This window comes from Urocitellus parryii, chromosome 1, assembly GCF_045843805.1.
Source record: "Urocitellus parryii isolate mUroPar1 chromosome 1, mUroPar1.hap1, whole genome shotgun sequence".
NCBI classification, from domain to species: domain Eukaryota; kingdom Metazoa; phylum Chordata; class Mammalia; order Rodentia; family Sciuridae; genus Urocitellus; species Urocitellus parryii.
In genome coordinates, this window is record NC_135531.1 from 248,433,778 (window position 1) to 248,448,349 (window position 14,572).

At 38.5% G+C, this 14,572-nt stretch overlaps 1 protein-coding gene across 1 annotated transcript in view; it reads right to left on the bottom strand.

Moving 5' to 3' along the window:
* Positions 1 to 14,572, bottom strand: part of Satb2 (SATB homeobox 2) — a 170,777-nt gene that overhangs the window by 27,604 nt on the left and 128,601 nt on the right. Inside the window, exon 10 of the mRNA XM_026399328.2 lies at positions 5,069 to 5,266. Coding sequence (XP_026255113.1) covers positions 5,069 to 5,266 — 198 coding nt within the window. The remainder of the gene's footprint in view (positions 1 to 5,068; positions 5,267 to 14,572) is intronic.

Genomic DNA, 14,572 nt, shown 5'->3' on the forward strand with positions numbered 1-14,572 from the left:
CAAGGTTCAACGACTGCTCTGGTTTTTCCAATTGTAAAATGGAGTTGGTAATAATGAATACCCAGACCTAACTACTTTTTGATTCTAGGAGAGGATATCCATTCACTATAGGGCCTCAGGTCATAATAACCACGAGGTGGGAAATCATTACAACCACAAGAAATAATTTTGTCCCCAACCTTTTATAGCAGAAAATAGAATTTATTTCATCTTTTTTTTCATGGAATGTTTTGGTTTGGCTTGGTTTGCTTCACCATGTCTCACCTCTGTTGATCTTTGTGCTGGCCACATTGAACTTCAGACATAATGTAGGTTAGTATTTTTCAACTTTCTTTCCCATTATCAACACCCCATGGAGGCTTTTTAAAATATTTTTTTCCTAATCATTTCCCCATTTCATAAAACTTTAATGCCAGAGATAATGCTAAATATCTCTTTATGTATTGAATCCCTTTGGAGGACCACAAACCATGTAAATCTAAGATTTTTATGCTTCCTAAGAACCACTTTTTACCCACTAGGGGCAAGGTTGCTCTCACTGTGGATCCAAAAGCATGAATGGATTCAGTTAACAAAGTGTGTTCAGAGGCCAGAAGGCCAGCTTGTTCTCAGAAATATTTAAATAGGGCTTCTGGAAATTTGAAATTCCAAAAAGAAACTTAAGAGAAGCCAGATAATTCAATATGACAGAAAGCGTCCCTAAAGAGACTGGATTCCCAAGGAGGAACCATCTTACTCTTCAACAATAGTCAAGTTTCTGGGGCTCACAATACTCCTTGTTGGTACCAAATTCAGCATGGTCTCAGCTGCAATCCTGCCTCATTTCTGAAGTGAAATTCCATCAAACATGTATTTATTGGTAAGTATGTGAAGGATTGTGTCCAGTGTTAAGATTATAAAAATAAATGATATGTACTGTCCACCATCAAAAAGTCAGAGGCCCAGGCAAAGGCATTTGTAGCTTTGGTATAGTAACTTCAGATATAGGGATGGAACCACAGAGGCCAGATGGCCTCATGGGGGCAAAATGACACTACAGATGTGAAGCCTAAATGAATGGAGTGGACAGGCTGTATGAGCACAAGCATAGAGAGCAGGTGATGGGGAGCTGGGCAGCAGGATGTGAGTGGGTTCCCTATAGGAAGAGTAGAGCTCCAACCATGGGGCACTCTGAGTCAGTCTATGGGTCAGATCTTTAAATTTTCCAGATTTTATGTTAAATCTCCTGACTTTTAAACATGGGTTTACAATTTTAAAACTTTAAAGGGCTTAAAAGAGAAATATGTGCAGGCAATTAGCAGACTGCCCATCTGTAGACTCTATCTGTCCACCATTGGCAAGAAAACCTTCCTCTTATTTGTAAGGAGAGAGGCTGTGACTCCAAAGGACTTGTCAGCATCACAGAACACACCAATGTGGAGGGTGACAGGAAGCTCCTTATTTGATCTAGTACATCTGTGGGGCCCTAACACAACAGATTAAACCATCAAGTCCTTATGCACAAACATCACTACCTCGTATCTTCTCCCCTTAGGAAAAATCAGGGACTAGTGTACTCAAATTACCTAGAGAAATGTAAGTGGCACTTTTCCATGACCAGTGGGGAGGACAGCTCTGCATTTTATTGGGCTGCATATGTGAGAAGCTCTTGATCATCAGCAGTTCAACTCATTCTTCACAATTTAGTAATGGCACATTTTCCATCTAATTATGAAATGCAGCATTGCCAAACTAATATCATCCTACGTATGAATTTTAAAATCTCTGAAAACATAAACAAATATATCTCCCTAAAATCCTAGCTGATACAAGAGCACAACTGAATTCCAATGAGTCCAGTGACGGCTTTTGGACAATTACAGACATTTTTTAAGGACTTGGTATCTTTTTCAATACAGTCCTCCCCAACTCACAGAGGTTATGCCAGCTAAATTCTTCAGTCTTAGGAATTCTGATGACTAGTTTTGGTTATTTTCTTCATTTTTTCACATTATAACTGCAATAAATAATTAATCCACAGCTTTGCATTTTGCTGACAAACATAAATTCAGCAAAGCAGTTGTCAGAGACAGGCACAATATGTATAAAACTAAAAAAAAAAGTGATGTACCAAAAATTGATGAGATCAAGGTCAATGGATAGGATATTTTCAATGTGCAGGAAATTACCTTGTTTGTAAACTCTTTAGCTAATATCTGAGGGATAAGTATAAACTTTCCCAAAATAAATTAATTTATCTAAGTAATATCAGAATTTAATGTTAATAGCCACAAAGTACTGAAAACTGAAATGGAAAATTATAGACTGATTCTTGCTTACCCATTAAATGTTGTCAGCACAGTATCTAATTCTGACATACTAACATAAAAGATAATAAAACTCATAAATCAATTGGCTGTCTGCTTCTAAGATACTTCATTCAAACTAGTCAATTGTAAAGCAATTAACCGTAAGCTGGACATCCTTTTAGCTATATACACACGAGGCTCACACAGACAATTTCTGGACAAGGATTTAAGACCAATGGTATGGGAGCCTATCATTCAAATTAGGTAATATTCAATCATAATAGAGACTGGGTTTTCATGTTCTTATCTCAAAAATTTCTAAGCTTTCAACTTAGATCATTATTGTACTATTGAAATGGGCCTTTCACTAAGCTCTAGAAGAAGTCAGTTTTTCTCCCTTGGACATAGGATGGACCATGCAAAGTCAATGTCAGTGGTTCCAAAGGCAACCTATGGCCTCGTGCTAGTTTAGGACAGAAGTCCGGACCAGTTTACATCGCAATGAGGGAAAAAAAAAAAAAAAAAAAAAGGAGGGGGCAATAGCAAGTTTCTCTGACTGAATTCATACTGTTTGTATGGTCTTTAGTCTAAAGCTATACATTTAATTTCTGTGATATTTAAATTATTAAATTTTATGAAATGATACTGATAATAAATGGAAACTTCCCTTGACTTTTTCAAATAAATTTATTTCCTAAAATAAAAGACAACTTATAGAGGTCCCTTTTTAATTCTAAGAAGTTAAAATTTCAAAGCCAGAAAACCACTGCTCTATGTGACTCAGTATGCTGGTCTAATTATCTGCAGGGAGGTGCCCTAGTGTTTGGATGAGGCCCCAGCCAGGAAAGGACTAACACTGGAAAGGGGGAGGCTGGGTCCTGAAGAGTAAGCCTGTGGTTCAGCCTCCTGGGAATGAGTGACTCTGCCACCCACTAACTATGCACCCTGATCCTCCACCCATCCTGGGTTCACTGCAGACACTGCAAGAGACTTCCTAGATGAATCCGTCAGCCTAACAATTCACTTATGGGCAACTCACTCTACGAACTCAGCCTTGGAAACTGACCAATGATGGCATGAAAGCATTGACTGAGATGTCAATATTTGGATGAAAAGTGACCTGATGGACCGTTAACTTCTGGCTTCTCCCCCAGGCATGTGAAGATGGAGCAAAGGGAAGGGACACAGACACCTTGGGGTGTATTTCACCACATTCTTCAATGCCTCTCTCCTATTACATCTTTATCAAGAAAACATAGCACACTCTTTCTCATCTTCCATTCTTCACTTTTACTCCCTTTTTTTTTTTTTTTTTTTTTTTGGTGCCAAGAAATGAACCCAGGGGCATTTAACCACTGAGCCACATCCCCAATCTTTTGTTGTTGTTGTTCTTTTTAGATATATGGGACAGGAAAGTGTATTTTGACATATTATATATATATATATGGAGTATAACTTATTCTAATTAGGATCCCATTCTTGGGGTTGTACATGATGTGGAGTTACACTGGTCATGTACTCATAAATGAATAGCAAAGTTATGTCCAATTCATCCTACTGATTGTCCTATTCCCAACCTCTCTCCTTTCCTTCATTGCTCTTTATCTAATCCAATGAACTTCTATTCTTCCCTCTCCCCCTTATTGTGTGTTAGCATCCACATATCAAAGAGAATATTCCGCCTTTGGTTTTGTGGGATTGGCTTATTTAACTTATCATGATATACTCCAGTTCCATCCACTTACCAGCAAATGCCATAATTTCATTCATTATGGCTGAGTAATGTTCCATTGTGTATACATACCACATTTTCCCCAACCTTCCTTCCTTTCTTTCTTTTTTACTTATCATTTTGAGATAGGGTCTTGTTAAGTTGCTTAGGGCCTGACAGAGTTGCTGAGGCTGACTTTGAACTTGCCATCCTCTTGCCTTGGCCTCCTGAGTTGATGGGATTAAAGGTGTGTGCCAGTTCACTGGGCCCACATGCTTGCACTCTTGCCTCAACTTTTCCTTTGTACACAGGAAATTCAGAGGCCATAAATGGTCCTCTGCAGTAGCAGCAGGGACTGATGCTACTGGGCAGCAGAACAGAATCCATTCATGAGCAAAATTCTAGGGAGTCTCACCACAGAAACCCTAGCTAATACTTCTTGAAAGTAACTTATATTAGAATACAGAGTCAGTAAACTCAGTTAATTTCAGGAAAAAAAATAGTATTTGTTTCAATGAGAGCAAAAACTAAGCCAACAGAACATGCTACCCAAAAGGAGGCAGATTTCTAAAAGAGGAAACTAAAGACAGCAAAAACTCAACTTAAAATTCTAAGAATCTGTCACAATTTTTCTCAAAAAAGGTTCAGATGAGTTCAAAGGTAATCCTCAGGTCACATGGCTATGATCTCACTTTTACCAAATGTTCCATGGGAAATTTTGGATTAAACTCTTTCTTTCTTTTTAAAGGAAAAAAAACTAATGGAGAATATGTTTTCTGATTGGGAGATTTAATTTTCCATAAGTGCTAGGGCTTCATAACCTCACAAGTAACATGCTCTGGGGGAAGAAGACTTCTTAGTCATTTTTCTCTGTGCATGTGCACACACACTCACACACACACATGTACACTCATGCAGCGCTCATTGTGAAAATAGGGTCCTCTGTCAATGGGCATGTGGCATATGCCACCAACCCACAGGAAATGGTGTGGTGTGCCTCTCTGACCACTGGCAGCTGGGGCAGGCACAGGAAGTCCTGTGTGTTGGAGGAAGGGGGCGAGATGCTGACCTGCACTGGCTCAGGTGGGAGCTGGACCACGTGCTGCATGCGCTCACTGTGATGATGCCGTGACTCCTCTTCGTAGATCACATCCCTCTCATGCTGGGGAAGGTTCAGGAAACGACGGATAGTACACAGGTTCTCCCAGAGGGTGCGGTTTTCTGGGCTTGGGTTCTCCTTCCAGCGGAGCAGTTCGCAGAGCCAGCCCTAGAGAGAGGAGGCCACCTGAGTTAGCCTGCAGAGTGGAGAGCAGCTGAGTGGGCCTGGACTTGAGGTAAGCACCATCCCACCTCATCATGTTTTTCCATCAAAATTGTTCCCACCAACCTGGGGAGATACTGAAAAAGTGTGATTCCAAAAACCAACCAGTGCCCACATAGGTACTTATGCCAATGCCTAAGAGTCTTCACTCCTGGAGCTTATCAGGTTTCCTCTAGAATATATCCTTGATTACAGTTTCAAATAGAAAGAACTTTCTAGATCCTCGAGTCAGATTACAGTTATCCAATTCTCAAAAAAGGTAACTTGTATTGGTTAGCTATAACTTTTGCAAATTACCAAATTTACTAGCGTTCCAATCTAAGAAAAGAGTGAGGATGAATATGTATCATAAGAGGACAAATTCTAAAGAAGAAAAAAATGTCTACGTGTAAATAGCACAGAATTTTTAGGGAAGAAATATTCTTACAACCATTAGCAATTCTGCATAAGAAACAATAGCCCTAGTTAGAATGAATAAAACAAATGTACATTTGCCATTTGCTCATTCTCTGGATGCCTTGGGCTCTAGGACCTCTTAACTATCATCTTCCTACCACAGCCACACCTGCAGGAAGGTAGGCAGTTGGTCAGGTCACACCTGCAAATGTCTATCTCCCCACTCTGGCATCCGGATGTTCTCTCTCTTGCAACTGCATGAGAAAGAAAATGTAATGCAAATACTGATGGATTATATGAAAATAATACAGAGGATGCTGTCAACATCGCTCACTGACTCATGTCAAAATATTTTACCCAGTAGCTTTCTAACCCATCATTTCTAAGCTACATTGCTAATTTTAAAAATAAGAACTATCCCATATCACGCATCCTGCAAGAGTAAAAATTTTTCCAAAAAGGTACATAAATAAACACTACTGATTCTGTGAAAAATAAATCCCAAACCTCAACAAATTCTATATCATAACTTGTAAGCCAATGAAAGTTCCTGACACGCATCATAAAAACCCCATATAATATCATAAGCCGTTGTTTGTCTAACTCTCCACTGTGTCTTCTGCCTTTACCCAAAAAAAGGCAAGATTTGATTATCTCCGCTGCATCAGCCAAGACAGCAACACCAGCTGTTCTCATTGTGCAGCCTCTTCCTCGCGGCCTCCATGTTAATAACCTGATCATTCCATTTTCTCCTTCAACTGCCGGCTGCAGCACCGCGAAGAGACAAAAACCCAGGCCCATCTGCAGCAGCTGTAGGCACTGAACTGTGAAGCCACTGGGGATTTATAAACTAATCTGTAACACAACACTGCCTTGTTTTTACAAGTGAGAGGCCACATTTGCGCAGACCTGATCTTTTCTTGCAATAAACTGGGAGCTTGGGAGAGTTAGAGGGTTAGGAAGAATGAAAACAAGATATCTTATCATTTGCTTGGAAATATTTTTCCAAGCATTTTCATACTTCCTTTTTTTCCAATTCAGTTAAGAGATAGGTAATGGTTAAATTTTCAAGGTGCCATGTGTATGAAAAAAAAATGAAGACAAATTTTTATTCCTACCAGAAAATAAATTATATTTAAATAAAAAATCTCCTGGTCCCAAAGTATTTCCTCAAGGGTTTCTTCATACAAAGGAAAGAATTCTTGAAATGAAAAATAAACCATCTGTAGGAAAAAAAATAAGCTCCTATTTCTCTGTCTTTTCACAGATCTGAATAAGTCTCCAACTGAACTCTTTCAAATGTTTCAAACAGGTATGTTTAACATCTCCCAGGGGAAGCGATAGCATAGAGACCAATCATTGAACGGAAAATAAAAACAAAAACCTACATCTGTTAAAAGATGAAGTTCTGAGATAGCCAGACCTTAAGGAAGACAGCACCTGCTGTTCCCCTGGAGGGATGAATTGCATTGTGGGAAGCCACAGCTTGAAAAGGAGACAGGTGACAGCTGAGTGGTATCTCCACTTATGACACTTGGAATGTCTCACACAACATTCATTGCCACGTTTGATTTATATGCACTGTTATAATCTGCACTCATTACAATCACTTAGAACAACACTCCGGGCCTCGTTATGGACTGTGTGCTGTCTGCCATCAGTCTTTAAGAAGTGTAGTGCTCAATTTGCCCACTGACATGCAAGGTCTTGACCTTGAAGCTATTAGGGAGCGGATTAGACACAAGTGTGATCATGTGTGCAGACATAAGCAAACCAAATTAATTTCTGGCATAGGGAAGTAGCCAACAAGACCCTGTTCTTAGGGCACCAGAGAACTTCTCAAATCCCTGATGGAGCTGAGCTAATAGCATGTTTAAGGGAACCCGGTTTTGAAGATGAAGCACATTCATGGTATTTAGAGGGTTATTAATCTAGTTTCCCCACAAAGTGTTTGCTTGGCTGATCAGATTAAGGGATGGAGGCTTCAACGGCACACCCCCACCACAGCAGGCCCTAAGAAATCTGTGCTACTTCACAGCCTTGGACATATTGCACCATGTGTACCCAGCTGCTTCAATAATTAGCTTATGAATGTATCAGCTGGTTCTGTGATTTTTATAAATAATAACTAACCTACGGAGCAGAAAGACTGTCGAGAGCCTTACAGTAGCACAAAATCACAAGGTACTCCTAACTCTAACTTGCTCTTCTACTGAATGCTGTATTCCCCACCAGCAGAGCCCCTGTGACGCCATCTATGAATATTTATTTCGTATCTGAGATGGCGTTATATTTTTTTGTCAGTTTTCTTCACAGCAGCCATGATTTGATTTCACTGGCTCCCTTGCCCACTCCATGTATCTGAGTACGTATCTTCAGGAAATCTATTCTACCTCACTTCCCCTCTCACCCACCGTCTTCCTATTCACATGATCCTTCCACCAGCCCATTTGGGATGCTTATCTCTGTTTTCTCAATAGGGTGTCTTATTAGCTTGTTTGGTGGCTAATGAACGTGTGAGGAAACGTCATGCTGTTGCATGAATACCCATGTGTAAATTGTGAGTGAACCCATCACAGAAGAGATAAAGGGTCCCCACTTTGGGATTTTTTTCATTTATATAATTTTTGCATGCCATCCAAGAAAGTTTTGCAGTATCAGGCAAAAAAAAAAGTGTAAATGTCAAATAAAACAGTGACAGATGACAGTATTCTCTATTGAATAGCACTGTTTCTGTCGTGCATGTTCAATGGGAACTCATGAATTATTAATAAACAAATCTCCTTTTTCTGTTAAAACTCTCAAGTAGGTTTTTTGTTGTTGTTCCCTGTGTGTTATGTGGAGCATTCCAGGAGAATTATTTTCATTTCAGAAATGCTGATGCAGAAGTTCATCTGATTTCCAGCCGTGGCCAGCTCTATGAGTGGCACTGTGAACTATGTGTCTCTGCGGTTTCTCCCTTAGTTTGCTTATAAGTTTTGACCTGAGGTTAGTTGAGTATTCATATGGTCAGTTTAGTTTTTACAGTTTGGTGAAACTAGGAATAAAGTGAGATACAAGTTTTTGAGCACGGCTAGGAAATGCAGACAGCATTAAACTTGGAGCCATGATAAATAAGTTCCTTCTCTGTCATTAAACAACTGGATAACCTTCAAGTTAGTGGTTACCGTGTTGGAGCTTCTAGTGCTCAACTATAAAAGCAGGGACTCACAAATCATGGTCTAAGTTGTTCTCCTGTTCTGCTTTCCATAATCTGTTGCCTTGCTATATGAAATAAGTAGCTGACAGTGATTAGTAATCAGGGATAAAAGTACAAAGAAGAAACCACTTTGGCCAATTGGTCATAAGTGTCACTGATGATGATACATTGATACCATGATACAATGCATTCAGGATACAATCTACTGCAAAGGACACAATATGGTATTCAAGGCAGTCTGGCCTCAAATGCATGACCTCAGTCATTGTGAGAAAACATCAGAAAAACCCAAATGAGAGATGTTTGACAAAATAATCAGTACTCTTCAAAAGTGATGTAGTCATAAAAGGAAAGACTTAGGAATGGCTGCAGATTGAAGAAAAATAAGGAGAATCAACAATTAAATGCAATGTGGATAGGTTCCTGGATATTTGTTAGCAGAAAAACTAGTTAGTTAACAGTATTGAAACCATGTTAACCATGTTAACATCCCTTAGTTTTGATAACTGCATTATTATCAATGATTATACTATTGTGATGGAAGGTGTCAACGCTGATAGAAGCTAGGTGAGGATGTAGAGTACAGGGCAATTATCCTTTCTGTGCTACTTTTGCAACATTTCTGAGAGTCTGAAATTAGTTCAAAATAAACAAACAAACCAAAAATACAGCTACAACCAAGAAAGTATACACAAAACCATGCATGGAGCCTAAGTAAAATTTTGCCACGAAATTCAAGATTAAAACTTTCTTTTACCTTCAATATCGGAACCGAGAAGGAACATAAAAGACTGCTTCTTTGCCATTGATGGTTAAAGAGTTCCTGAACGTTCCGTGCATAAGCAAATAACATTTATTAACATCTCATTTTAGCCATCTCATCAGCCTCTTAAACAAATATATTTCCCTCAGTAGAAAAAACAACCCTGACCTCCTTTTCCAACTGTGCAGGTGAGGCAACACTCTACCAATCAAGATATGGTTTGTTTACAACCCACGTGTTCCTGAAAAGTTGAATGCCAATCTAAATTTACAAAGCAAATCATGTTGTAAATGTATTAGGTCTCCTTACTACTTGAAGAAATGTGCCATTAATTCCTTTTGGAAGGTGAATCATAATAACTCCATAGTTTATCTTCTAGTAAACTGGTCATCATTAACAAGTTACATAAAAGAGACCACCTGTAGTTCACAGTCCAGGAGAATTAGAACATATAGGAACCACAATAAGAATCACAGTTTGCTCCTGTTTTTTTTTTTTTTTCATGACCTCATTCCCGTCAATTTCCCTGTTGACTCAGCGACTGCAAATTATACTCCCTAGAGATGCTTGGAATATTCCCATTGCCACGCTTTTGCCATGTTACTGCCTTGGCTGGAATGTCTCATACCCAAAACTCTGATCCCATGAGATGTACTTCAAGACCCAGCTAACATGAATTCACCTGATCTCCTTTGAGAATTGGTTGCTCAATCCTACATGACCCTAAGGCATTCGTGTATACTCTCACAATTTGATGATTATTACTGGTAGGAGTAGGCCTGTCTGCATCCCCATCAGAGGTGTCAGCTTCTGGACAAGAATGGGGTACAAAGGCTGGTTTCAAAGCATTTTCAGATCATGCATGGTTCCTTGTACATAGTGGATGCCCTACACATGATCATTAGACTGAACTAAAATTATCAGAACACAAAGAAACTAGTCTAAAAGAATGTTTTGTGGCCTCAAATTCAGAGTTATTGTTAAAAAGCTCACTAATTTTCAGAAGCAACCCTGCTAATGTTCTAAGGTCTATTTCTCCATCTCTAATGCATGAACATGATTAAAAAAATGGGGTGATCCAACTTTACCCCTTGTAGAAATACAAACAGTTTATAATCTGCTGAGCATTCACTGTCTATGTGCCATGCAACATGTCTGGTAGATGATATATATATGATTTAACTGTTATCACTATGTTTTACCTAAAAGGTTAATGGAGATCACTGACAAGAAAGTGAATAACTCTTGACTGAGGAAATTCTCAATTAGTGCCCATTGAGAATATGGCATCAAAAGTGAACCTTGGGAGATAAAGACGAATTTCATCATGTGGGGAAAGGGAGTGACTGAGAACACATAACAGAGATAAAGCCATCAGGTAATGCAAAAACACGAAAAATTATCATACCTGAGGAATCAGCAGCAAGTCTGAGGGGCCAAAGCACAGACTAGAAATCAAAGTAGAGGCCAACTGTAAAGAATACCATGCAAAGAAATTTCTTCTTAATCCAACAGGCCCGAGGAGTCCCTAAAGGTATTCTAACTGACATGAACAAGAATTAAATCTTCTTTCTTTCCCTCCCCTGCTTTCTTTCCTTATAACAAAAAGTCCTTGGGAAAAAGACCACGCTAAAGTCAAGAATACCACTAATCCTAATCTAGATACCTCCTTTTTATTTTCATAATCAAATAGTGTTGCTGGATATTAACCATGACCCATAATGGCCTGGTAGTAATAAAGTACATACTTCATAAATCTCATCCTCTAGAAGTTTTCCTTCTAAAAAGAAATGGCAGAAATCATAAGCATGAAACTATATTGACCATTTTTTTAAGAAATCTGTTTTCACCTTAGTCATTTTCGTGTGTGTGTGTGTGTGTGTGTGTGTGTGTCTTGCTGTTGTTGTTGCATGTAGGAATTTTTAAAGCTCTCCTGCATGGAAAATAAATGCGGGAATGGCAGTATCTATTTTACTTATAAAATTTTAAAGGTTTTAAGTGTTCCAAACAATATACCAAAGGCTGAGAATGTTCAAATGACCAAGGAGATCATTTACAAACAATAACAGCCTAATTTGAGTTTGGAACTATCAGATATGAGTTTGAATCCTAGTTCTAAGCCTTATGTTTACATGATATGGAGTGTGGGGGTGGGGGACAGCAAATGAGAAGAGCGAGGTTCCTGTCCATGGTGCTGAAATGTCACTGAACAAAACTTATTTTTCCAGGACACGGTTGACTATTCTAAATTGTGTCTTTTCCTTTTATATATATATATATATTCGTAACTAATTTTCTAGTTTTAATATTTCAAATAAATACAAAGCAGCATTAAACACAAGTTCACAGCTTTCTTTGATTTCCAACAAGTAACTATCTCTGTTGAATAAGGAAGGCTGTATGTTCCTCAAATGTGGGACCTTGTCACAGTGACAACTGTTCCCCTGGATGTGCCTAATGCATTGCTGAAGAGTGGATTCTAGTTAATAGTAAGCAACCCACCCTCTGCCCCTCGAGGAACTCCAGTGAATGAATAAGTCAGCAAATGAACAATTCCTCAGAAATTGACTCAGGCTTCTCTCAGCAGAAAAGGAAAAGGCCATTTCCTCACCCACATCTTCAATACAGAAAATGTCAGCATATGTAACCAAAAGGAAATGTTTTCTGGGTGTCTTAAAAGAAAATTCATATTATTAACCACAGACAGTTCGCTTTCTAAATGGAAGCACATAAAGTCCCCAAACAAACTTTTGTAACTGTGAAAGGATTTCTCTTCAGCTGGTTGAGACTCTTCTGAAGTGTGAAATGAGCCAGATAATATTCAGCTCTTGTTTCTTAGTCACTGAATTCTCTTTTCATGAATCCAATAAGTGTCTATTAAAACAAATAAACCCTCTAATGATTCAAGATAACCTAATCAAGAAGACTGAAATAGATAAGAGGCTAAGTACAAGGGAGAGACTTGTCAAGGGCTTCAGTGAATCTCCAACAAGGAGGTCACTGAAATCTGAAAAAAGATATGTGCTGAGCATTTGGTTATAGTTCAAGGTTAATTATGTTATTCCTTGAATATGGTAAGTAAAAATGATCTGCTTCTTTCTTTTTTATTTTCCAAAATTGTGTACTAGAAGCTGAACTGTATTTTCATGGGGACAAATTTTCAGCTATTTCTGGGCTACCTTAAGCATGTCTCTCACATTTCTATGAACGTGTTTGCAAAGATTGAGTCTGAAATTGAGACTAATGAAAATTTTATTTCAGAACAACTCTTTAACTCTATTGTAGGTGCTCAAATTAAAAGGGGATGACCTAGAATTCTGTTGCTTTCCTTGTCATAGACATATGGTATGTACACAACTATACAATATTATAGAGACTCAGCATGCTTTACATATATAAATATGTTCACATATGCATACATGCATATATGGGTGCACACACCTGAAAAAGCCATTCATATCTGTCAAAAAGAAGAATGAGGGGCCTGGTCATGGCTCTGTGGTACAGCGCTTGCCTGATGTGGGTGAGGCACTGGGTTTGATCTCAGCACCACATAAAAATAAATAAATAAATGTATTGTGTCCATTTACAATTAAAAAAAGAACGAATGGGCAATCTTGTACTCCACCATTTAATTACTATGCATACATTAACAGCAAGATATGTTAGGCTAAAATATCATGCATAAAACACTTAAAATATTTCCATTCCTTCTCAGTTTGGGGCCAGATTCCAGCACACCTGTCACACAGTAGAATATGCTGGGTGAACTTACTTAAGAACTTATCAGAGCCCTAGGTGGGGAAAGAACGAGGTGAGGCATAGAGTAGAAGACCATGAGTATGACTCTTCTGAAAAATCAGTGAGGAACAGAGAGAGACAATCAAGCAACTAGGACACGATACTTGAGGATTGGCTCTGCGAGGGTTTGGCCCTATCATTGAGCATCCTAATCTAGTTTTATAAAAATAACATGATTAAGCAGTCTCTTCAGCAAAATGGGAGGAACTACTCATAAGCACAAGTTTCTCCATCATAAGAACTACAGTTTAAGTCAATGTCTTCTTCCCAAGAGGGCTGGTAAGAGTTCGGAGAGGTGCCTTTAATATTTGCTGAATTTGCTTCAAAGGTGCCGGTAATAGGCAAAAATGCCAACTAAAGATTTCTGCAGTAAAAATGAGCTTAAAACCAGGAAAAAGACAGTAACAATGGGTTAAAGATATTTTACATTTTAAGAACTGCATACGAACCTGAGATAGGAGTGTAGGTGTGTAATCCCAATGACTCAAGGGGCTAAGGAAGGGGGATTCATTAATGTATCAAAATACATTTCATTTTGAGACCAGTTGTCACTAAGAAGCCAGCCTGGATGGCTTAGTGACAACTGGTCTCAAAATGAAAAAATAGAAAGCATTGGAAATGTATCTCAGTGGTAGAGCACCCTGGTTTCCTTTACCAGTGCTTTAAAAAAAAATTTCATATGAATTCTGTGATTATAATCTTCATTGATACCTAGCCAAGCAATCCCATAAAAACTAGTTTTAGGAAATGAAACAGTAACACAATTAAAGTTAGGGTGGTTAAAAAAAACCCTATTCTTCATAATAAGGCTGATATCGAAGCTGAAATTCTATGTGAATTTCTGATCATACCTCAATAGATCCAAATCCCTTAAAATTATGCAGAGAGTTTTAAGGGAGAGGAAACTGAAGGTCCTAACTTGATGTTTAGGCATCATTGCATTAGCCACTCCCTTGGTGTAACATTTGGAATTTTAAGAAATTGCTATTACCATGAATAGCAATTTTCATGTCAATATACTCATTTTTTAATTTAAATTTGGCAAACAGCCTTGAATTGTTATATACATGCCCCAAAGAGTAGAGACTCCCTG